General features: G+C 45.3%; 1 protein-coding gene across 1 annotated transcript in view; it reads left to right on the forward strand.

The window, feature by feature from the left end:
* phf14 (PHD finger protein 14) overlaps positions 1–23,267 on the forward strand; it is a 276,564-nt gene extending 253,297 nt beyond the window's left edge. Inside the window, exon 14 of the mRNA XM_085988375.1 lies at positions 22,294–23,267. Within this exon, the coding sequence (XP_085844501.1) occupies positions 22,294–22,383 (90 nt within the window). The 3' untranslated portion in view covers positions 22,384–23,267. The remainder of the gene's footprint in view (positions 1–22,293) is intronic.
* Positions 23,268–23,553: the final 286 nt, after the last annotated feature.

Here is a 23,553-nt window from a genome sequence, read left to right on the forward strand (position 1 = left end):
TCTGACGCGTCGGTGGTGAGGGCGATGGTGGCACCTGGCAGCGGGTGCACCAGCATGGTCGCGTTGGCGAGGGCGCCTTTCGTGTCCACGAACGCCCGGTCCATGTCGACCGTCCAGCAAACTGGATCCTTGCCAGACTTGCCCTTGAGGGCCTCGTACAGGGGCTGCATGAGCAGAGCTGCCTTGGGCACGAAACGGTGATAAAAATTTACCATCCCGAGGAACTCCTGCAGGGCTTTGATGGTCTGTGGGCGTGGAAAGGACGTCACCGCCACTACCTTTGCTTGTAAAGGCACTGCTCCCTCCGGCGTAATGCGAGGCCCCAGGAAATCGATGTGCGGTAGACCAAACTGACACTTGGCCGGGTTGAGAATCAGGCCGTGTTGGCTGAGGCGACGAAAGAGAGTGAGCAGGTGCGCAATGTGTTCCGACTGGCCACGAGGATGTCGTCTAAATAGACGAAAATGAATTTGAGGTCCCGCAGCACAGAGTCCATGAGACGCTGGAAGGCCTGGGCAGCGTTCTTCAAACCAAAGGGCATCCGCAGGAATTCAAACAGGCCGAATGGGGTGATGACTGCAGTCTTCTGCACGTCCTGCTGGTGTACCGGGACCTGGTGGTATCCTCGGACCAGATCCACCTTTGAAAACAGTGTTCCCAGCCAAATGGGCAGAGAAATCCTGAATGTGGGGGATCGGGTATCGATCAGGAGTGGTAGCGTCGTTAAGCCGTCGATAGTTGCCGCATGGCCGCCATCCGCCGCCAGGTTTCGGCACAATGTGGAGAGGCGAAGACCAGGGACTATTGGACCGGCGAATTATTCCCAGGCGTTCCATCGTAGCGAACTCTGCCTTCGCGACCGCCAGTTTGCCGGGTTCGAGGTGCCGGGCCCGCGTGTGGACTGGGGGGCCGATGTTAGTGATGTGGTGTTCCACACCATGCTTCGTGGCCGTAGAGGAGAACGTAGGCCTGGTCAGGTCCGGAAATTCTCCGAGTAGGCGAGTGAACTCGTCCACAGTTGAGAGAGTGCAGGAGACGGTGCGCAACATGGTGTTTCCCCGGTGACAGGGAATGGAGTGAAACGTGGCCGCGTTGACCAGCCGCCGGTTCCGCACATTGACCAGGAGGCCGTTGGCGCACAGGAAATCCGCGCCGAGGATGGCTTGTGAAACCCTGGCCGTAACAAATTCCCAAACAAATCGCTGGCTGCCAAAACACACCTGGACCCGCCGTTTGCCGAAGGTCCGGATAGCATCGCCATTAGCCGCTTCGAGTGAGATACCGTGCCTCCCAGATTGAACATCCATAGTTAACGCGGGAATAATGCTGCACTGTGCACCGGTGTTGCATAGGAATAGTTGGCCAGAGATGGAATCGGTGATTGCCATCGCAGCCGCGGGACACCCGTCAGACCCGCTCTTCTGTCACCGGGGTTGCAGTTGGAGATTTTTCTTTTTTTTGGGAGCGAAGTTGCAGGTAGGGCGGCAACATCGGGCTTTCGCGCCAAACCGTGTGTGGTAGAAGCACAGGCCCGCAGGCTGAAGGGCTGGGGCGGCGTCCATGGGGGATGGTCGCCTCGTGGCCGCGCAGTACTGCTGCGTCACCGCAAAAATTTTATCCGCTTCGGCTGCAAGCTCAGTGCAGTCTGTGACTTTGGACCAGGCCAGGGCAGCCTGTACCTGCTCCGGTAGCTGACTGAGGAATAGCTCCCTGAAGAGGAAGCATTGCGGTTCAGAGCCAAGGAGCATGAGCTCATGAGTTCCGACGGCTTGGGGTCCCCGAGGCCAGGCATAGCGAGCAGTCGGCGGGCACACTCCGACTTCATGAGCCCGAAGACCTGCAGCAACCGCGCCTTGATTGTTTCATACTTGCCGTCGTCCGGGGGGTTTTCGAGCAGGCTGATGATCCGCGAGGCGGTGGAGCTGTCAAGCGCGGAGACCACGTATAAGTAACGGGTCTGATCCGCAACGATGTTTCGTAGTGCGAACTGGGCTTCGACCTGGATGAACTGCGAGGCTGCTTGTTGTTCCCAGAATTGCGGTAGCTTCAATGCAACGGCGTTTGTTTCCATGCTTCGCTCCTTCTGCGAAAAACGTTCGCAAAAGTCGGGGTCACCAATGTAGGAGTGTCTAGTTCCTATCAAGAGACTGAGGTCGACTCAGGCGATCAAACAAACAATGTTTAATGAAAAACTAACAGAGTTTAACAACAAAATGCAAGAGAACTACGTATACAGGTCTAGTCAGTTCGGAGGCTCCACGAGGACTGCTAGGGCGGTCCCGTGGTTGGCGTCATGACGTCATCACGTTTTTCCCGCCGGTGGGGGATCATGTGATGAACGACGTGACGTCATCACGTTTGCCCGCGCTCTTAAAGGGACCGCGCTCTGTACATGCAAACAGTAAAAACTCAGGCTGTAGCTAACATATTGTTAAAGGAAATTATATACAGTTGGTCTGAGTCCCTTAGTGGCTCCGCCACAAGGGCAACAAGGCTGGCATCTGAAAGCAGCATCCTGAAGACAATGAAAGATAATTTGATATTACAGTGACCATTCACACTCATTGTTGCTGCAACAATCCTATTAATTCTCAGCAAGGATCATTACCAAATTAGGTTGGTGGATTCTGCACTGGGGGAGGTAGTCAGTTTTGTATAAAAGTTGGCACTGCAGTCAGGTTTTTAAAAAAGAGGCACATGCACCGAAAGGCAGTCTGGCCTTTGGATACAGGACTGCACAAGTAGTAAGGCTGCAAAAGACACGAGGTGGTGATGAGGGGGCAAGGTGGAGAAGATGTTCTGTCCCAGGACTGTAGGGTGGAATGCTGGCGGGCTATTCTAAGTAGGACGACCTACCAAAGTGGGATAGAATTGAAGATTAATTATTTTCATTGCCTTATGCAGCGCCAAGTTATATCAATTAAAGTGACTGATCATACCTATTGCGCTGTATACTTCACACTGTAGAATAAAGCAGCTTTCAGAGAGACTGAAGAAACACATGTGGAAAAGACATAGATATCCGTTTGGTTCATCAGACAGCTTGCCGGTGAAGAAGCTTGGAATTTCAACGCAGGAAAGTGCCCAAAGGGGAAGGGTTGGCAATCTGGAGGGGGGGGGCAACAGGGAGAGGTTTCAAGGCAGCGATCACGGTGGGACGAGCGCAATCACAGTGGGATGAGTGCAATCGCGATGTGAGAGTGCAAGCAGTGCCCAGCAGCGGCCTTTGGTATTATGCTGAAACAGTGCAGCACTCCTGCTCCTCCCAGCTTCACATTCAGGTAAATATTTTTAATAAACTTAACATTTTGGTAGCAACCTTTTAAGGACCGCTAGTTAGGCTGCATGTAGACTGTGTTTTCCTGGTCACTGCCTGTGTTCAGGGCAGCCCAATTTTACAAAGGGGTTCTCAAACAGGTACTACGTGCTTTGCATATGCAAATAAGGGGCCGAACACCTGATTCAGGTGCAGGCACTGACACCTATTTTTCTGCCTAACCCGATATGGTGGGCGGTGCACTTCTGGGTCGTAATGAGTGGCTAATTCCTGTCTGCCATATTGGAGGTTTAAGCGCTCATTTAGATCCTGAAAAATGGGTGGGCACCATCAAATTTCTAGGCCTGTGTCTCCTAAAACTCATAGATTTTCTTCCTATGTGCAATACTTTGCACTTGCCCAAATTAAATTTCACCTGCCATCGTTATTCCCAATTACATGTTTTATGCAACTCATTCTCTCGTTTCTGAGCTATCTTCTCAGATTCAGTTGCTCCTTCTAGTTTGATATCACATGCAAATTTCACCCACTTGTATTGAGTTTCTGCATGTAAGTCATTGGTGTCAGTTAGAAATAGATGGGGTTCCAACACCAATCTGTGGGGTATCACTCCCCTAGTCTGACTTAACTCGACAAATTAGTATCTGCTGCCTACTGCCCTTCAGCCAGTTCTCATTCATTCCCAAGATTTATTTTGAATTCCCACCACTTTGTGTGTCCAGAGGATGCGATTATAAATTAAAGAATGTGGTTATGAGTTAGAATTAGTGGCTAATGAAACGGTAACCTAATATAGAAAATACTGATTCATCTGAAGCACTCAAAAGGGAAGTAGATCAATTTTTGATTCACAGTAACACAATGAATTGGATTGCCCTTTTTCATCCTTACCTTCTGTGTCATTGAATAAAATCTGCAGCTCAGACCATCTTGCTGGTCTGGATGAAGAATTATGCAGGATTTGTGATGATCTTCAGCAAGAAAAAGGGTAAAAGCCAAATCTAAAATGGGAAAAATAGATTTGTAGAAAATGAGCATCACAAACAGATGAAGAAGTAATCTGCCATTATCTAATCTCAGATGTTGCTAATTAGTACTTGTCTTTGAGTTCCAATTTGCTTTTTGCCTCAGATCCTACATGGAATTAAGAACATAAGAAATAAGAGCAGGAGTAGACCATTCGGCCCCTCGAGCCTGCTCCACCATTCAGTAAGATCATGGCTGATCTTCAACCTCATCTCCACTTTCCTGCACTATCCCCATATCCATTGATTCCCTTAATATCCAAATATCTGTCGGATCTCTGTCTTGAATATACTCGACTGAGCATCCACCGCCCTCTGGGGTAAAGATTCACCACCCTCTGAGTGAAGAAATTAGGCATGCTCTCTCACATTATCATCATTGATCAAGAGCAACATTAACAGAAATCCAACAATATATTTGCTAACCATTGTCTTACCTGTGCTATGGTAGTTAGGAGGAGGGGAAAAGGGAGTTAAAAAAATCTAAATATGATATTTTATTAAGCTGCTATACCTGTGCAAAGCAGACCAGAAGGGCGTCATCTAAATCTATGTATATTTGAATGGTATAAAATCAAATACAGGAAACTCTTTGGTATCCGGCACCGACAGGACCGGGATGGTGCCGGTTGATTAAAAATTCCGGATGACAGAGAGGGTTATCTACCAAGGCTATTTTTAGCAAACAAAAATTTAAAAAATCAAGAAATGTGCAGTACAGGAAACTCTTTTTTATCCAGCACCAACGGGACCGGCATGGTGCCGGTTGACCACAAAGTCCAGATTACAGAGAGGTATACTTAGCAAGGTACGAGAGCCCCGTACACGGCCACAGGTGCAGGAGCCCCGGTTACAGGGCACTTGTGCAGGAGTCCCAGTTACACAGCCACAGATCCAGGAGTCCCTGTTGCATGGCCACAGGTGCAGGAACCCCGGTTACACGGCCACAGATCCAGGACCCTCCGTTACACGGCCACTAATATATAGTAAAACTTACCTGAAACTACTCCTGAATTTTGACAGTTAAAAGAGAGTTTCCTGTACATTAAAATATATCCAAACTCACCTCCTTCAGATCTGTTTAGAGTAAATTTAATAATTAGTGCTGCTACATATATACTTGAACTCAATTGTCTGTCAACAGTAGAGTTCAAATGCACAACCACAGTCGTGTAAAGAGAGTTCTATACCGGCAATCCTATGACCCATTTTATTTTCAAATGTTTTATTAAAATTCATTTACTGTGAACAGTACCGTTAAATTAAGTTTCTACTGTTGACTAATTTGAGCAAAAATGTAGGTGTGAATGTAAATCGTGGACCAGCTTTATACTCATGTCGACTTTTCCAATAAAATTAGCAAAGGACAGAAAATATATCTGCTGGTTACTTTACCAAGACATGTGACAGTTTCAGAATATTGCGTATTTGAATCTCAGCATCATAAATGGGCACATAGACTTTGGAATGACAAGTTACAATACAGAGACTAGGGTTAAAGGTTATACAGCTCCGAGCAGCTGATTTGAACAAGTCTTGTTTTTAAAGTTTGATATATCCCTTGGCAAATCGCTTCATATTTACAATTTAATATGTCTGTTTCTAAATCACAAATTATCAAAATATTATACATTGTCATCATTTTAAAATATTTGATGGAGCTAGTGCTTGATTGCATCTATAAGTGCATCAACAAACACAAGTCAAGGATTTACAGGACCCTTAATAACTTTCTGTTACCTATATTCCCTTTGCCTTCTCTGCATGTACTTTTGTGTGTTGCTCCTCTGCCCACATTCCCAATTCCTCCATAGTTTTTGTGCTCACTTGCTTTTTCTCTCTCTGCTTTATCTTCTTCCTCTTTTTGCACTTTGTCACCCTCTCTGTTCATGCTTTCTCATCCCACTAAAAGTAATTTATTTTTAAATATTTTGATAAATCATACTACTTGATCATATGGTACCTGCTAACTGAGGCCCAGTTTGGGGACTGCCAGGGCCACTCAGCTCCTGACCTCATTACAGCCGTGGTCCAAACATGGACAAAAGAGCTGAACTCAAGAGGTGAGGTGAGAGTGACTGCCGTTGACATCAAGGCAGCATTTGATCGAGTGTGGCATCAAGGAGCCCTAGCAAAACTGAAGTCAATGGGAATCAAGGGGAAAACTCTCCATTGGTTGGAATCATACCTAGCACAAAGGAAGTTGGCTGTGGTTGTTGGGGGTCATTCATCTCAATCACATGACATCACTGCAGGAGTTCCTCAGGGCAGTGTCCTAGGCCCAACCATCTTCAGCTGTTTCATCAATGACCTTCCCTCCATCATAAGGTCAGAAGTGGGGATGTTCGCTGATGATTGCACACTGTTCAGCACCATTCGAGACTCGTCAGATACTGACGCAGTCCGTGTCCATATGCAGCAAGACCTGGACAACATTCAGACTTGGGCTGACAAGTGGCAAGTAACATTCGCACCACACAAGTGCTAGGCAATGACCATCTCCAACAAGCGAGACTCTAACCATCTCCCCTTGACATTCAATGGCATTACCATCGCTGAATCCCCCACTATCAACATCCTGGGGGTTACCATTGATCAGAAACTGAACTGGACCAGCCATATAAATACTGTGGCTAAAAGAGCAGGCCAGAGGCTGGGAATTCTGCAGCGAGTGTCTCCCCTCCTGACTCCCCAAAGCCTTTCCACCATCTACAAGGCACAAGTCAGGAGTGTGATGGAATACTCTCCACTTGCCTGGATGAGTGCAGCTCCAACAACACTCAAGAAGCTCAACACCATTCAGGATAAAGCAACCCGCTTGATTGGCACTTCATCCACCACCTTCAACATTCACTCCCTCCACCACCGGCGCACTGTGGCTGCAGTGTGTACCATCTACAAGATGCACTGCAGCAACTCGCCAAAGCTCCTTCAACACCACCTTCCAAACCCACGACCTCTACCACTTAGAAGGACAAGGGCAGCAGACGCATGGGAACATCACCACCTACAAGTTCCCCTACAAGTTCCCCTCCAAGCCACACACCATCCTGACTTGGACCTGTATCACCGTTCCTTCACTGTTGCTGGGCCAAAATCCTGGAACTCCCTTCCTAACAGCATTGTGGGTGTACCTACACCATATGGACTGCAGCGGTTCAAGAAGGCGGCTCACCACCATCTTCTCGAGGGCAATTAGGGATGGGCACTAAATGCAGGCCTAGCCAGCGATGCCCACATCCCATCAATGAATAAAAAATAATTTAAAAAAAGATAGCAAGGTCCTTTTGCATGAGATGTATTGAATTAAAGTTTCAACTTTTAATGCTGTCTTGTAGCTGGCAGGGGTTAGGAGCAACCTCTCTGCCGGTCCCGCGCAGCCCTGGACCGACTATTTCAATGTGCAGTTTCATGCCTGCGCGAAACTGAATGGGCTGCGCCATTGGTTAGGAGCATTTCCACCAAACAAATTAAAACATCCTGGGGTTATTTTGGTGAAAGGTTGAAAGCAGGCACTAAATGGGTGTTGTGCTAATATGTCACTCCTGTTTGAAAGTCTGGTTTTAGCATGCAATTTTGGTCCTACTTGCTGATTACCATAATTTGAACTTGCCTGGAGGAGCTAAATCTGACACCTGCAAATTTAGCCCTCAGGTGCTGATTGGATGCTATTTTTGTGGAGCAATAGATGTGGGCTCCATGCACCCACTTCCACTGAAGCTAACACTGGCAGGTTTCAGGATGGCTTAGAGACTGAGTGAGAGGGCGCACAGATTCTCAGACGTGGCACTGGAGGTCCTGGTGGAGGAGGTCCAGAGGAGGAGAGATGTCCTGTACCCGCAGGGGGGAAGCAGTCCACCTCACCCTCCTGTCCCTCTCTCCTGCAGCAGCTAGTGCTGCTCTGCCCGGCCTCATCTTCTCCTCCCATTCCTCCTGCAGACCAAGGGGGACCTCTAGCAAGATGTCGGTGACTCCTTTTCTCCTGGTGAATCCTATAAGGTAGAGTAGCACCATACTCACTCTTTTTGGGTGAAGCCTCAGAGAATTTCCGGAATAAATGTTGATAAGAGTGTTGGTGAAGTCTTGACAAAGTGTCGCAGAAAGTTTCCCGATGTGATTCAAAAGTCTTCTTCAAACCTCCAGCAGCAAGTGAACAGTAAAAGGTGATATACCTTTAAATAGCACTCAAAATCCTCAACAATGACTTGTTTACCAGGAGAGGTCGTTGAATGAAGCGTTATCCACCAAAATGATGTGCAGCCTCATTAATGAGCGCTAGCAGGCAATTTAGTTGTCATTTAGGCTCTTAACGATCCTCTGGGCAGCCGTTACTAGCGCTGGCTTCAACACCTTTACCAAGATGGCGTCTTGCGCTAAACGAGGGCTAAACCGGCACTGCAGCTTAAGAACCCGTCTTGGCCACCTCTTTAGCGCCTAAAATATTCGGCCAAAATCTCCCCCTCAGGATTTTTGTCCTTTTGTTATGTGGTAGAATGTGTTGTTAACTTTATTCTTTCTATTGTTGCTTACTGTTAGCAGGATGCTTGGATTGCTTTGTGAAAATCTAATATAAATTTATACCGATATAAAGATGATCTTGACCTGAAGAATTGAGGTGACTTACGACAATAAGCAGTGCTGCCAGCACTGGAAATTAAATGCAGTCTGTCCATCTTTTCAAAGTCAGTGTACAGTTCTGATATTGTCATGTTCTTAAAGTATGATGAGATTGTCAAAGACATACTTAATCCCAAACATTTCTTGTGTCTGGGAGAGCAAAATTAAATGGAGGAAGAAACTTTTCACTGGAAATCTTTTTAAAGCAATTCATGAATTTCTGCGTAAGAGATCAGGTTCAAGTGCCAGACTTGATTGACATTTCTGTACTGTTTCTTAAACTACGCTCAGCCAAGCTGATTTAGGGTGGTGGTCTTTTCCCTCAGATTCTCGAGCATGGATCCAGTCAACCGAGGATGATGGTAAGCTCAACTGTGGAGGTATTGAACCCAGTCTCATGGAGGTGAAGGGAGAGGATAGAAGAGAGTAAAATAGATGGTTTGATGCAGTACATTTAGTAGCCACTTCTGCCATTTGGGGGACGGGGATCGAAGGGGGAGAGAGAGGAGAGGGGATCGAACGGGGAGAGAGAGGAGAGGGGATCGAAGGGGTAGAGAGAACATCGAAAGGGGGGGAGAGGATCGAAAGGGGGGGGAGAGAGGATCGAAGGGGGGGGAGAGGATCGAAGGGGGGGGAGAGAGGATCGAAGGGGGGGGAGAGAGGATCGAAGGGGGGGGGAGAGAGGATCGAAGGGGGGGGAGAGAGGATCGAAGGGGGGGGAGAGAGGATCGAAGGGGGGGAGAGAGGATCGAAGGGGGATCGAAGGAAGAGGGGATCAAAGGGGGAGAGAGAGGCGAGGGGATCGAAGGGGAAGAGAGAGGAGAGGATCAGAGGAGAGAGGAGGGGATCTGAGGAGAGGGGATCGAAGGGGAGGAGCAGAGATAGAAGGAGGGACAGGAGAGGGGATCGAAGGGGAGGAGAGGATCGAATGGGGGGACAGGAGAGAGGATCGAAGGGGTAGCCTCTGGGAGAGCTCGAATTTGGTTCTAATTGCCGATGGCGCAATGAGCGGGCGGAAGTTCCAGGCCAGGGGTGGCGATGGGCTCGAACACTTCCCGGATTAAAACTCGCACTCAATCAACATGGCGGGCGAGAGAGTGCTGCCGATGATGCTTGTATTCCTTTCTCTGTTAATAAAACGCCGTGCCGAGTTTGAGAGTGCGGTATTGAAAGTTGGAACGATGTGCAGAGACTGAGAATGAGGCAGTATTTCCAACAGCGGCAGAGGAAAATAATATTGATTGGGGGGGGGGGGGGAAATGTGCGCAGCGACAGAAAGGTGAAACTTTGATTGCCATCCTTGGTTGAATGGAGGGGATCCGTGCATTTACCCCAAATGTTGTAGCTCTGTAACCGGGGCTCGAAAGAACAACAGAATAACGATTCAAAGCCGCCCTTCGGCAGTGCTGTTTTTCCAGCCTCACTATCTTATGCAGCCATAATTTAATTACATTAGAAAAGAATATTCAGTAAAAGGCTATAAAAAGTACATTTTGAAATGTGACCTCAGACAGATCTCAAGAACTTCAAGACACCCGCATAGGTTCAGAATTTAGAGATGTACTGATGTAGTATGTAATCCCAGTCAAATCCATAATATCAGAGAGGAGAGGGGATCGAGGGAGGAGAGGAGAAGGGATCATAAGAAATAGGAGCAGGAGTAGGCCATTCAGCCTCTTGAGCCTGCTCCGCCATTCAATAAGATCATGGCTGATCTTCTACCTCAACTCCACTTTCCTGCACTATCCCCATATCCCTTGATTCCCTTAATACTCAAAAATCTATCGATCTCTGTCTTGAATATACTCACCGACCGTGCCTCCACAGCTCTCTGGGGTAGAAAATTCCAAAGATTCACCACCCTCTGAGTGAAGAAATTTATCCACATCTCAGTCCTAAATGGCCGATCCCTTATTCTGAGACAGTGACCCCTGGTTATGGACTCCCCAGCCAGGGGAATCATCCTCCCTGCATCTACCCTGTCAAGCCCTGTAAGAATTTTTTATGTTTCAATGAGATCAGCTCTCATTCTTCTAAACTCCAGAGAATATAGGCCTAGTCTACTCAATCTCTCCTCATAGGACAATCTCCCCACCCCAAGAACCTTGGGTAAGGAGACCAAAACTGTATACATTACTCCGGGTGTGGTCTCACCAGTGCCCTCTATAATTGCAATAAGATGTCTTTACTCTTATACTCAAATCCTCCTGTAATAAAGGCCAACATACCATTTGCTTTCCTAATTGCTTGCTGTACCTGCATGTTAACTTTCAGTGATTCGTGTACAATGACACGCAAGTCCCTCTGAACACCAACATTTCCAAATCTCTCACCATTTAAAAAATACTCTGCTTTTCTATTTTTCCTAACAAAGTGGATAACTTCACATTTCTCCACGTTATATTCAATTTGCCATGTTCTTGCTCACTCACTTAACCTGTCCATATCCCCTTGAAGTCTCTTTGCATCCTCCTCACAACTTACATTCCCAACAAGCTTTGTAGCATCAGTAAACTTGGATATATTACATTTGGTCCCCTCATCCAAATCATTGATATAGATTGTGAATAGTTGAGGCCCAAGCACTGATCCTTGTGGTACCCCACTAGTTATAGCCTACCAACCTGAAAATGACCTGTTTATTCCTACTCTCTGTTTTCTGTCTGTTAACTAATGCTTAATCCATGCTAGTATATTACCCCCATCCCATAAGCCCTATTTTTGTTTAATAACCTCTTGTGTGGCACCTTATCAAATGCCTTCTGAAAATACAAATACACCACATCCACTGGTTCCCCCTTACCTACTCTGCTAGTTATAATCTCAAAAAACTCTTAACAGATTTGTCAAACATGATTTCCCTTTCACAAGTCCATGTTGACTACCCAATCCTATTATTATTTTCTAAGTGCCTTGTTACCACGTCCTTAATAATAGATTCTAGCATTTTTCCTACTTCTGATGTCAGGCTAACTGGTCTATAGTTCATATAATAGCAAAATACTGCGGATGCTGGAAATCTGAAATAACAACAGAAAATGCTGGAAATACTCAGCAGGCCAGGCAGCATCCATGGAGAGAGAAACAGGGTTAACGTTTCAGGTCTGGGACCCTTCATCAGAACTGGAAAAAGCTGGAAATGTAACAGATATTAAGCAGGTGCAGAGACGGGGGTGGGGGGCGGTGGTGGGTGGGGGTTTAGGAGGGGAGGAAGGAATTGAAAGAACATGCTGTGAAAATGTTGCAAATGGGAATGGCAAAATCATACTGCATGAAAAATGGGGGCAGGGATTATTATCTGAAATTGTTGAACTCTACGTTGAGTCCGGCAGGCTGCAAAGTGCCCAATCGAAAGATGAGGTGCTGTTCCTCGAGCTTACGTTGAGCTTCATTAGGACAATGTAATAGGCCGAGGACAGAGAGATCAGAGTGGGAGTGAAGTGGAGAATTAAAGTGACAGGCGACCGGAAGCTCAGGGTCACCCTTACGGACTGAACAGAGGTGTTCCGCAAAGCGGTCGCCCAATCTGCGTTTGGTCTCCCCAATGTAGAGGAGACCACATCGTGAGCAGCGAATACAGTAAATTGCAAGAAGTACAAGTAAATCGCTGTTTCACCTGGAAGGGGTGTTTGGGGCCCTGGACAGTGGGAAGGGAGGAGGTAAAAGGGCATGTGTTGCATCTCCTGCACTTGCACGGGAAGGTGCCAGGTGAAGGAGAAGGGCTGTTGGGGGTGATTGAGGAGTGGACCAGGGTGTCGCGGAGGGAGCGGTCCCTTCGGAATGCTGAAAGGGGAGGTGAGGGGAAGATGTGTTTGGTGATGGGATCACGTTGGAGGTGGCGGAAATGGTGGAGGATGATCCATTGAATGTGGAGGCTGGTGGGGTGAAAGGTGAGGACAAGGGGAACCCTATCATGGTTCTGGGAGGGAGGGGAAGGGGTGAGAGCAGAAGTGCGGGAAATAGAACGGACATGGTCAAGGGCCGTGTCAACCACAGTAGAGGGGAATCCTCAGTTGAGGAAAAAGGAAGACATGTCGGAAGCACTGGTATGGAAGGTGGCATCATCAGAACAGATGCGGCGGAGACGGAGAAACTGGGAGAATGGAATAGAGTCCTTACAGGAAGAGGGGTGGGAGGAAGTGTAGTCCAGGTAGCTGTGGGAGTCGGTGGGCTTCTAGTGGATGTTTATCAAAAGCCGATCGCCAGAAATGGAGACGGAGAAGTCAAGGAAGGGAAGGGAAGAGTCGGAGATGGACCATGTGAAGGTGAGAGAAGGGTGGAAATTGGAAGTAAAGTGAATGAACTTACCTAGTTCAGGGCAAGAGCAGGAAACGGCACCAATACAGCCATCGATGTACCGGAAAAAGAGGTGAGGGAGGGGACCTGAGTAGAACTGGAACAAAGAATGTTCCACATATCCCATGAACAGGCAGGCATAGCTAGGACCCATGCGGGTTCCCATAGCAACACCTTTTATTTGGAGGAAGTGAGTGGAGTCAAAGGAGAAGTTGTTCAATGTGAGAACAAGTTCAGCCAGGCGGAGGAGGGTGGTGGTGGATGGGGACTGGTTGGGCCTCTGTTCAAGGAAGAAACGGAGCGCCCTCAGGCCATCCTGGTGGGGGATGGAGGTGTAGAGGGATTGGACGTCCATAGTGAAAAGGAGGCGGTTGGGGCCAGGAAACTGGAAACTGTTAAAGTGATGAAGGGCGTCGGAAGAGTCGCGAATGTAGGTGGGAAGAGACTGGACAAGGAGAGAAAAAATAGAGTCGAGATAGGAAGAGATAATTTCTGTGGGGCAAGAACAGGCTGAAACGATGGGTCTACCAGGGCAGTCCTGTTTGTGGATCTTGGGAAGGAGGTAGAAGCGGGCTGTGCGGGGTTGGGGGACTATGAGGTTGGCGGCCATGGAGGGAAGATCTCCAGAGGAGATGAGGTCAGTGACACACTTGGAAACAATGGCTTGATGTTTGCTACTGGGGTCATGGTCCAGGCGGAGGTAGGAGGAGGTGTTGGAGAGTTGGCGTTCAGCTTCCGCACGGTATAGGTCTATAGTTCCCCAGTTTCTCTCTCCCTCCTTTCTTAAATAGTGGAGTTATATTTGCTACTTTCCAATCTGCAGAAACCATTCCAGAATCTATGGAATTTTGGAAGATGACAACCAATGCATCCACTATCTCTCTAGCCACCTCTTTTAAAACCCTGGGATGTAGGCCATCAGGTCCAGGGGATTTATCGGCTTTCAGTCCCATTAATTTCTCCAGTACTATTTCCTTACTAATATTAATTTCTTTCAGTTCCTCATTCTCGCTAGACCCTTGGTTCTCCACTATTTCCAGGAGGATTTTTGCATCTTATTCCGTGAAGGCAGACACAAAGGGCAGGATTTTCTCTGCGGAGGCGGGGTGGTGGCGGGAGAGCTGGTTGGCGGGTTCTGGTCCCATTCCCGTCTGCAGCCGCTCTCTGAAAATGATATTCCGTAGATTGACCTTGTTAAGCCTGCCCTGTGGGAATCCTGGCCAATTAATAGGAAGCGGGTCTGATGAAGACATTTGATGACGCGTCATCAGCCGGTTTCCTTAAAGGTACCACGGCCACATTGATTTTGACATTTGTGCTGTCAGTGTTCTATAGCATTGAGGTGCTACAAACACTGACAAGCACTGCACAGAGGTGCACATCTGCACCCAGGCTCACACATGACTCCCTCCATATGCTTATGGAGGGAATCACAGCACGCAGGGAGATTCTCTTCCCTTCCCATGGGCGGAAGAGACCTCCCCAGGAGATCAACGCAGTCTGGTTGCACATTGCACAGGAGGACACAAGCAGGGATGTCATTAGGAGTCCCAGGCTGCAGTGGTGCAAACCTTTCAATGATCTCAGTAGATCACAAAACGTTACTGCAAAGCCACACTCAAACTCACCCTGCTGTGCCACTCATCACATCCCCATCACTCTGCCTTCCCTACCCTACTTCTGCACATCCTTACTCACACCAACTTACCTTGCACCTACACCCATCCCTCTCTATCCACATTATCACTTAGCAATCTTACTAGCCACCCCTCACACTCACCCTCATCCTACTGCAAGCATACCAACTAACAACACAAGGATAGGCACCTGGGTGGTTTAGCCAATGTTCATGTGAAGTTTCTGTTAATGAGTTGTCAAACATTGAAATCTCTAGTTTCAGCACTTCACCTTTTTGGACATATCTGTGAACACCTTGAGAAGTGTGTTAGTAAGTTCCAGTGAATGTTGAGACATAACTCCCCCCCCCCCCCCCCCCCCCCCCCCCCACCGCGATTGCGATGCATGTGAATGGAATGGCTTGGGCATTGTAGGGATGCTTTATGCTGCTAGTGTGGGATGGTGTCAACCTGGCACATCATGTGGCAGCCAGGGTGTACAGCGTCATATGAAGTGATGCCATCGCTGGCCCCCCGAGCAGCGATGTTGTCAGGTGCTGATGTCCTGTGCAGCATCAGGTGATGGCGGAGAAGGTTGGTGATGCTGGTGTTGGGACTCATCGTGGAAGGATTCGGGACCACGTGAGATTTTTTCAAGGGCACCAATGTTGCTGGAATAGATGGCAGCTGCAGTTGAGATGACAGAAGCGATCTGTCAATGGTGAGAGAGGTTGGTCCAAAGACACAGAAATATAGAAGATCGGAGCAGGAGTAGGCCATTCGGCCCCTCGAGCCTGTTCCGCCATTTAATGAGATCATGGCTGATCATCCAAATTCAGTACCCAAGAAATATATCTAACTCCTTGAATTTTATTTAATAAGTTAGCCTCAACTGCCTTCTGTGATAGAGAATTCCACAGGTTCACCACTCTCTGGGTGAAGAAATTCCTCCTCATCTCAGTCCTAAATGGCTTACCCCTTATCCTTAGACTGTGACCCCTGGTTCTGGACTCCCCCGCCAACGGGAACATCCTTCCTGCATCTAGTCTGTCCAGTCCTGTTAGAATTTTATAAGTTTCAATGAGATCCCCACTCATTCTTCTAAACTCTAGTGAATGTAAGCCTAATCGACCCAATCTCTCTTCATACGTCATTCCTGCCATCCCAGGCATCAAGTCTGGTGAATCTTCGCTGCACTCCCTCCAAGGCAAGAACATCCTTCCTCAGATAAGGCGACCAAAACTGCACACAATACTCAAGGTGTGCTCTCACCAAGGCCCTGTACAACTGCAGCAAGACATCCTTGCTCCTGTACTCAAATCCTCTCGCTATAAAGGCCAACATACCATTTGCCTTCTTAACTGCCTGCTGCACCTGCATGCTTACCTTCAGCGACTGGTGCACAAGGACACCCAGGTCTCGTTGCACTTCCCCTTTTCCCAATCTATTGCCGTTCAGATAATAATCTGTCTTCCTGTTTTTGCCACCAAAGTGCATAACCTCGCATTTATCCATATTATACTGCATCTGTCATGCATCTGCCCAATCACCCAACCTGTCCAAATCATACTGGAGTTTCTCTGCATCCTCCTCACAGCACACACGCCCACCCAGCTTTGTGTCGTCTGCAAACTTGGAGATATTACATCTAGCTCCCTTGTCTAGATCATTAATATATATTGTGAATAGCTGGGGTCCTAGCACCGATCCTTGCGGTACCCCACTAGTCACTGCCTGCCACTCGGAAAAAGACCCGATTATTCCAACTCTTTGCTTACTGTCTGCCAACCAGTTCTCTATCCAAGTCAGTACCTTACCCCCAATCCCATGTGCTTTAACTTTCCACGCCAATCTCTTATGCGGGACCTTATCGAAAGCCTTCTGAAAGTCCAAATACACCACATCCACTGGTTCTCCTTTATCTATTCTACCAGTTACATCCTCAAAAATTCCAGTAGATTAGTCAAGCATGATTTACCTTTTGTAAATCCATGTTGACTTTGTCCGATCCTGTCACTGTTTTCCAAGTGCTCTGCTATTACATCTTTTATAATAATGGACTCTAGCATTTTCCCCACTACCGATGTCAGGCTTACTGGTCTATAATTATCGCTTTCTCTTTACCACCTTTTTTAAATAGTGGGGTTACATTAGCTACCCTCCAATCCATGGGAACTATTCCAGAGTGTATAGAATTTTGGAAGATGACCAGCAATGCATCTACTATTTCTAGGGCCACTTCCTTAAGTACCCTAGGATGTAGATTATCGGCCTTCAATGCCATCAATTTCTCTAACACCATTTCCCTACAAATACTGATTTAATTCAATTCCTCCCCCTCATTAGACCCTATGTTCCCCGACATCTCTGGAAGGTTATTTGTGTCCTTTGTGAAGACAGAACCAAAGTATGTATTTAATTGGTCTGCCATTTCTTTGTTCCCCATTATAAATACCCCTGATTCTGACTGCAAGGGACCTACGCTTGACTTCACCAATCTTTTTCTCTTCACATATCTATAGAAGCTTTTACAATCAGTTTTTATGTTCCCTGCAAGCTTACTCTCATTCTATTTTCCCCCTCTTAATTAATCCTTTTGTCCTCCTTTGCTGAATCCTAAACTGCTCCCAATCCTCAGGTTTACTGCTTTTTCTGGCCAATTTACATGTCCTCTCCTTGGATCTTATACTATCCCTAATTTCCCTTGTTAGCCACGGTTGAGGCACCATTTTTGTTTTATTTTTATGCCAGACAGGGATGAACAAATTCTGTAGTTCATCCATGCGATCTTTAAATGTTTGCCATTGCCTATCCACCGTCAACCCTTTAAGTAACTTAAAGTTAAGTAAGATGTCACTGGATAGAGAGTTGACTCTAAACACTTGCAAGCTACAGAAAGCTCTATGGGGGAAAAATTGGGTTGATTTGCATTTCTCGTTAGCGCCCCCGGGGGGGCTCTAACGGGGCGCAAATCGCCCAGCGCCACGCCGCTAACACCTTCCGTGAAATTCAGTGGGAGATTAGTAGTGGCAGTAACCGGTAGCACTCCGCGGTGCTGTGCCTCCGGCAATTACGTCATCTCCGTGCGCAGCGCCCCTGGCCGCAAACTTGGGTTGTGCCCCCTGACCTATCGCCGGACAATATGTCCAACAGGGTCAGGGTAGAGTTTTTGCAGCTGCGACGGCGCTACTTAAGTGGCAGGTGTCGGACGGCCAATTTTTTTTAGGCCGACTGCCAACACCTGCCACCTTCCTGTTTTTTATTCAGGGTGCCGGCTTTTAATCAGGGGAGGGAGGCCTGCAATGACGCAGTGCTACGTGCCGACACGCGCCGCGAGATGGAGAGCTTCCAGTAGCGCTCCACCTCCTGCTTGGGGTGCTACAACTGAATTTCAGGCAGAGGGGCACTAATTTTTTCAGGGTGCTAAAATTAGCATTCCGGCGACGTTAGCGCCCCAAGAGGAGGCGACACCAAATGTTCCCCTCTTATGTCTTACAAAAGCAGTGACCAACAGTTTCTGAGCTCTGAAACTGAACAGCTGCAACATGGTATCCTTTATACCACTTCTGCAGCTGTCAGGTTATCAGATAAATCAAAGCAAACTCAACTCACGACAGGGTGAGCTGGCGTGTTCCCCGAGCAGCGGATAACCGGTGGGGGAGCACGTAAAATTACAAGGTAGGCTCAAAATAGCATTAAATTGGCTGTTAACAAGCCATTTAATGATCTAAATTGTCTCCCCCGCCGCTTGGTGTCGGGTCAGTTCTGCGCAGACAGACCCGATACCTGGGAGACTCACGTGGAGGCTGGTTGACGGCGGGTTTCCTACCTGCTGCCAATCTTTGCTATTTTGACAGTGGGTCCCGCCTCCAAACCCACACTCTGAACGCTGGCAAAATTCAGCCCAAAGTATTTGTTTAATTTCTCTGCCATTTCCTTATTCCCTATTATAATTTCTCCTGTCTCAGCCTGTAAGGGACCCACATTTACTTTCACTAATCTTTTCCTTTTTACGTACCTATAGTAGCTTTCACAGTCAGTTTTTATGTCTCGCTAGCTTACCCTCATTCTATTTTCCCTTGCTTTATCAATTTCTTTTGATCTTTTGCTGAATTCTAAAGTCCTCCCAATCCTCAGGTTTACTACTCTTTTTGGCAACATTATAAGCCTCTTCATTTAATCTAATACTATCTTTAATTTTTCTTTTTAGCCACGGTTGGACCATTTTTCCCGTGGTGTTTTTATCCCTTCAGGGAATGTATATTTGTTGCGAATTATGAATTATTTCTTTAAATGTTTGCCATTGCTTTTCTACTGTCATATCTTTTAATCCAGTTTCCCAACCTACCTTAGCCAACTTGCCTGTCATACCTATGTAGTTTGCTTTGTTCAGGTTTAGAACCCTAGTTTCAGACTGAACTAGATCACTCTCAATTGTATCGAAGCAGGAGAGAGGGGATCAAAGGGGAGAGAGAGGAACTTGCAGAGAGGGTAGAGAGGAGCCCGAAGAGAGGGGGGGGGGGGTGAGGTCAGGAACTCGGGGAGAGAAGGGGGGGGTGGGAGCATGGTGCGAACAGTGAGGAGGGGGGGAAAGAACGTGATCCAGGCAATAAATAAATCAATTTTTTAAAATGAGAGCGTATTCTGTGTCGGTCCTACCACTTGCATAACATTACATTTATGTGTTATTTGCTGGACTTGAGTAGTCCAGTGTTCTCCTGGCGGTGTTGAATTCCTTGCCTGGTCTTAAGGGTTAAGATCCAATCTTTCAATAAGTGTCTTTTAATATCTTAAAAACCAATTCTAGTTTGAATGCAGACTCTTGATCATTTTAAATGTCATGCTCAAACTGATACAAATGAACCCATTTGACACAATTTGGTTGCAAAATTTGTATCAAATTAATAATTCAATTGCAACTTACTATCTGAAGTATGCAATCTGCATTATCAAGAAAAATACTGTTTTTGCGTATTTTACAGCAAATATAATTATGCCTTTTATAATCGTCACAATATTTGTCATAGTCCTCAAAAAGTGGAAAGTAGATTAATTGACCTTTTGCATTACTTGGAATGTAGAAGCACATAATTGTGTGTCACTAAAATTAATTATGTTAGCTGATTGCTAATTCAATCCATTGGAAAATTGAATCGAAATATAGAAAAGGGGCAACGGTTGCCAAATAGTTGTGCCTAACATGTGGTGCATTGTTAAAAGAAGCATTTTCTAAGAAGTATTTTGGCATTTTAAAGATTATATAAAATCTGCGGAGCCCTAATTTTACTGTCAATCTTCTCATCACATGGAGTGTGAGCAGCATTTGTTACTGTTTAGGACAAAATCAGTGTTTTGATCTGCTCTGTTAACCCTTTACCCTATAGAATAACATGTCTGGCAAATACTATTCTGTGATAAGTAGTTTGAAGGTTAATTAAATGAACTTCTGCTGTAAATCTTCCTCTTACTTCTTCAGTGAAGGTAACTTTCACAAGATGGCTTTTCTTGCTAAATGATTGCAATTGAGCATGCAAATCTGAAAAAAAAACAAATGTCATGGCTGCCCCATTTTGTAATTACAGTCAGTACAAGCTTTTTTCATAGGAATGTTAGTGGAAGGGGGCTCGCCACATGCAATCTTATTTCTTCCCTCGTGAAAACCAATAAAGATGTACCATCGAGGGCGCAGTTGTAAGTTGTATAAAGCCCTAGGGGGTGCATTTTCCTGACAGCTGCTTCACAATGCTTCACAAAGCAAATGTCAAACTTGTCGAGGCTGTCGTATGAAAATGATCCATGTAGTCATGGTCTCCTTTTCCCTGGATAATAAACAGCTGTCTTTGCTTTGCAGTTGCAATGTCAAAATCTGCAATCTATTATAAATATTTTATATCTGCCTGTAAAGCAATTGGTGCAAGGCTTAACTGTTCACAGTCTCATGTTTTACAGTGGGTTGAGGTCTTTCATACATAGGTCACCACACACCCACAGTACTTTTAAGAGACCACCATCATCCATTAGAGTTGACACCTAGTATACACTGCTGAAGGAAATGTGGAAGTCAGTCTTTTGCTGAAATACAGTGAACCCTGTCTACAATCCTATATTGGAAGGAGTACAGTAACCTTATCCCAGCAAGAGGCATGTTATAGAGAGATTATTTTTTCCTTTCACCTGATTTTTCTATTAGTGAGGCCATAGTAACCAGGTTGAGGTGTGCCACAACAACAACAACTTGTACTTATATAGCGCCTTTAATGTAGTAAAACGTCCCAAGGCGCTGCACAGGAGTATTTTAAAACAAAAAATTTGACAAAACATTTGACAATAAAAAGATGAACTGCTAATGTTGAAAATACACAGCAGGCCAGTCAGCATCTGAACGAGAAAAGATAGTTTTACATTTCAGTATTGTCTGACTCCCCTCCTTACTCTTAACTTGCTTATTTTGAACTTGTTTCCCCTGATATTTTTATTTCTTGTGAACAGCTGTCTCGCTGATTTTGCTTTGGGTGTTTGTGCATTTCTTAATATCTCCCCACACCACAACTTACTGAATCCTGGAAAAAGAAAATTAGTAACCAAATGCATTTTGAAACTTGAAAATTAGTAGCTGCTGGCGTCATATTACAGCTGTGTTCTTAGAAGTGAATGCATTGCAAAAGAACATTATGGCACTGCTTTATTTTTAAAATTGGCTTGCGATGGATGCACAGTGACTGGCATGCAGAACTTCTTAAGTTAGGGTTATGGAAGATCGCTAGCATGCAGCTGTCTGACATGATTTTTTTCTCCTATTTTAGACTTGACTGAATTTCAGATAACATATGGTGCTACCAGTAATTGGAAAATTGGCAGGCTTGTCAGGAAACTTTGGTGGATAGTGCATAAAATACAACACAGAAGCATAAAATGTCTGTGAAATAAGATTTATAGCCACTTCAGCTGACTGAAGTAACTGACTGCAGAATAGAAGAACATTTTGTCAGCACAACTACCTGGTGCTATTAATTCTGAGGTAGTTGATGAGACTTTTGTAAACTTTATTTTTAATGCATTAAATACTGTTTCAAATTAACTGTTTAAATGAGCTTCAATGCTGCTTTGTAAATGGCAAGGAAATGATCTTTTGATTATATTACTGTGGCACAGTGAGGGATAAATTACTACCTCAATCCAGGGGGAAGCTCTCATGATGTAATTATGATAGATGTGCTCGATCAATATGCTACTACTTGTATTTAAAGATATGAATGATTAGACCGTGTATATATTTACAAATGACTACACTAAAACTTCACTATAAAAGAAATAGCTTAATACAATTTGAATGTGTATTCAAACTGAAAAATTAAATTCTATCAAAAAGTGATATAAACATATTAAAAGGTAGTGTTACCGTGGTGTAGAATTGATGCTGGAGTAAGAATGGTTCATTTAAAAAAAAACTTAATTTTCACAGGAAGATGATGAAGAGCTTGAGGAAGATGAAGAAGAAGGTGAAGAAGAAAATGTTTTAGAAGAAAATGATTTCGCCCCAATAAATGAATAAGATAAGAATAGTACAACTTCAGCATATAGAAAATAAAAATGCTAAATGCTTCATGTTGAGATCTACCTTTAAAAATAGTGGTTTGTCTGCTTTGTTCTTCAATACAACTCTCATCAAAAGTTAAGTTGTGTGTTCATTCCATGTCTGTGAACCTGCTAATAAATACCTCAAAAACGTTTTAAAAAATACTGTCTTTTTAAAATCAAGCTCTCTCAATGTATTGTACTGGAATTAAAAATTATTGTAGAAGTTAAAACCTTTAGTGCAGTCCTTTGTTAATAAATATCCAGAACATGCAGCGCCAATGTGGTTTTAATCACTCCTGCAGTTTATGCAGGCTTGAATGATATAGTTTTGTTTTGTGACATACCTCAATAGAATGGCAATATATATTTTTTTAATTTTAAATTTGGATGATGCTAGTACACCCAACATAGCTAGGGGTTCAAATTGTAGCTGCAAAATTAGAATGGATTTAAAATTTGGGTTGCCATTGGAGCAAACACTTCAAAACTATACTGAAGGTGCAGTCACACTCCTCAAGAAACCACTTTGTCACAAGAAACCACTTTATACCAACACCAAACTTGGAGTGTAAATTGCGTGCCATGCCCTGAATTGACTCCAAACAGAAGTGGAGTGACATTACATCATCCAGGGGGTCTCACTCAACTTGGTTCTGGATCAGATCAGGTCCTGATGCTGGATCCAGTCTGCATTTATCAACCCCACATTTGGAATGTGAATATACCCTTCTCCTAATGGCAGATAAATGTTCTCACTGTAATTTATTAATTTACATTTATTTAAAAAAGAAAAGTTTGAAAGCTGATTTAGACTATGCCCTTGCTGGAAAAATACAATAAATTGGCTTTTAACTATCATTACTTACAGTGATTATTATTCAGATATATGGATCAAATACCATTACCCAAAATCCATTCTTATCTAGCATGTTTTTTCCCCCCACTGATTGGTTTGTGCTGGTAAAATGGAACAATCATTTGAGGAAAAGGAAGAACGCCTAAAAGTTCAATTCAAATATAACAGGAGTGCCTACTCTCAGCGCTGCTCACCGGCACTTCAAACAGCTGAACAATACTGAAAGCAGGCCCACCTCTTGACCAATGTTTCCTTTAATTTTTTTTTTTTTTTGAGTGCGCGGCCTAT

This window comes from Somniosus microcephalus, chromosome 5 (assembly GCF_052327205.1).
Source record: "Somniosus microcephalus isolate GS21.2 chromosome 5, FLI_Smic_1.0, whole genome shotgun sequence".
NCBI lineage: Eukaryota > Metazoa > Chordata > Chondrichthyes > Squaliformes > Somniosidae > Somniosus > Somniosus microcephalus.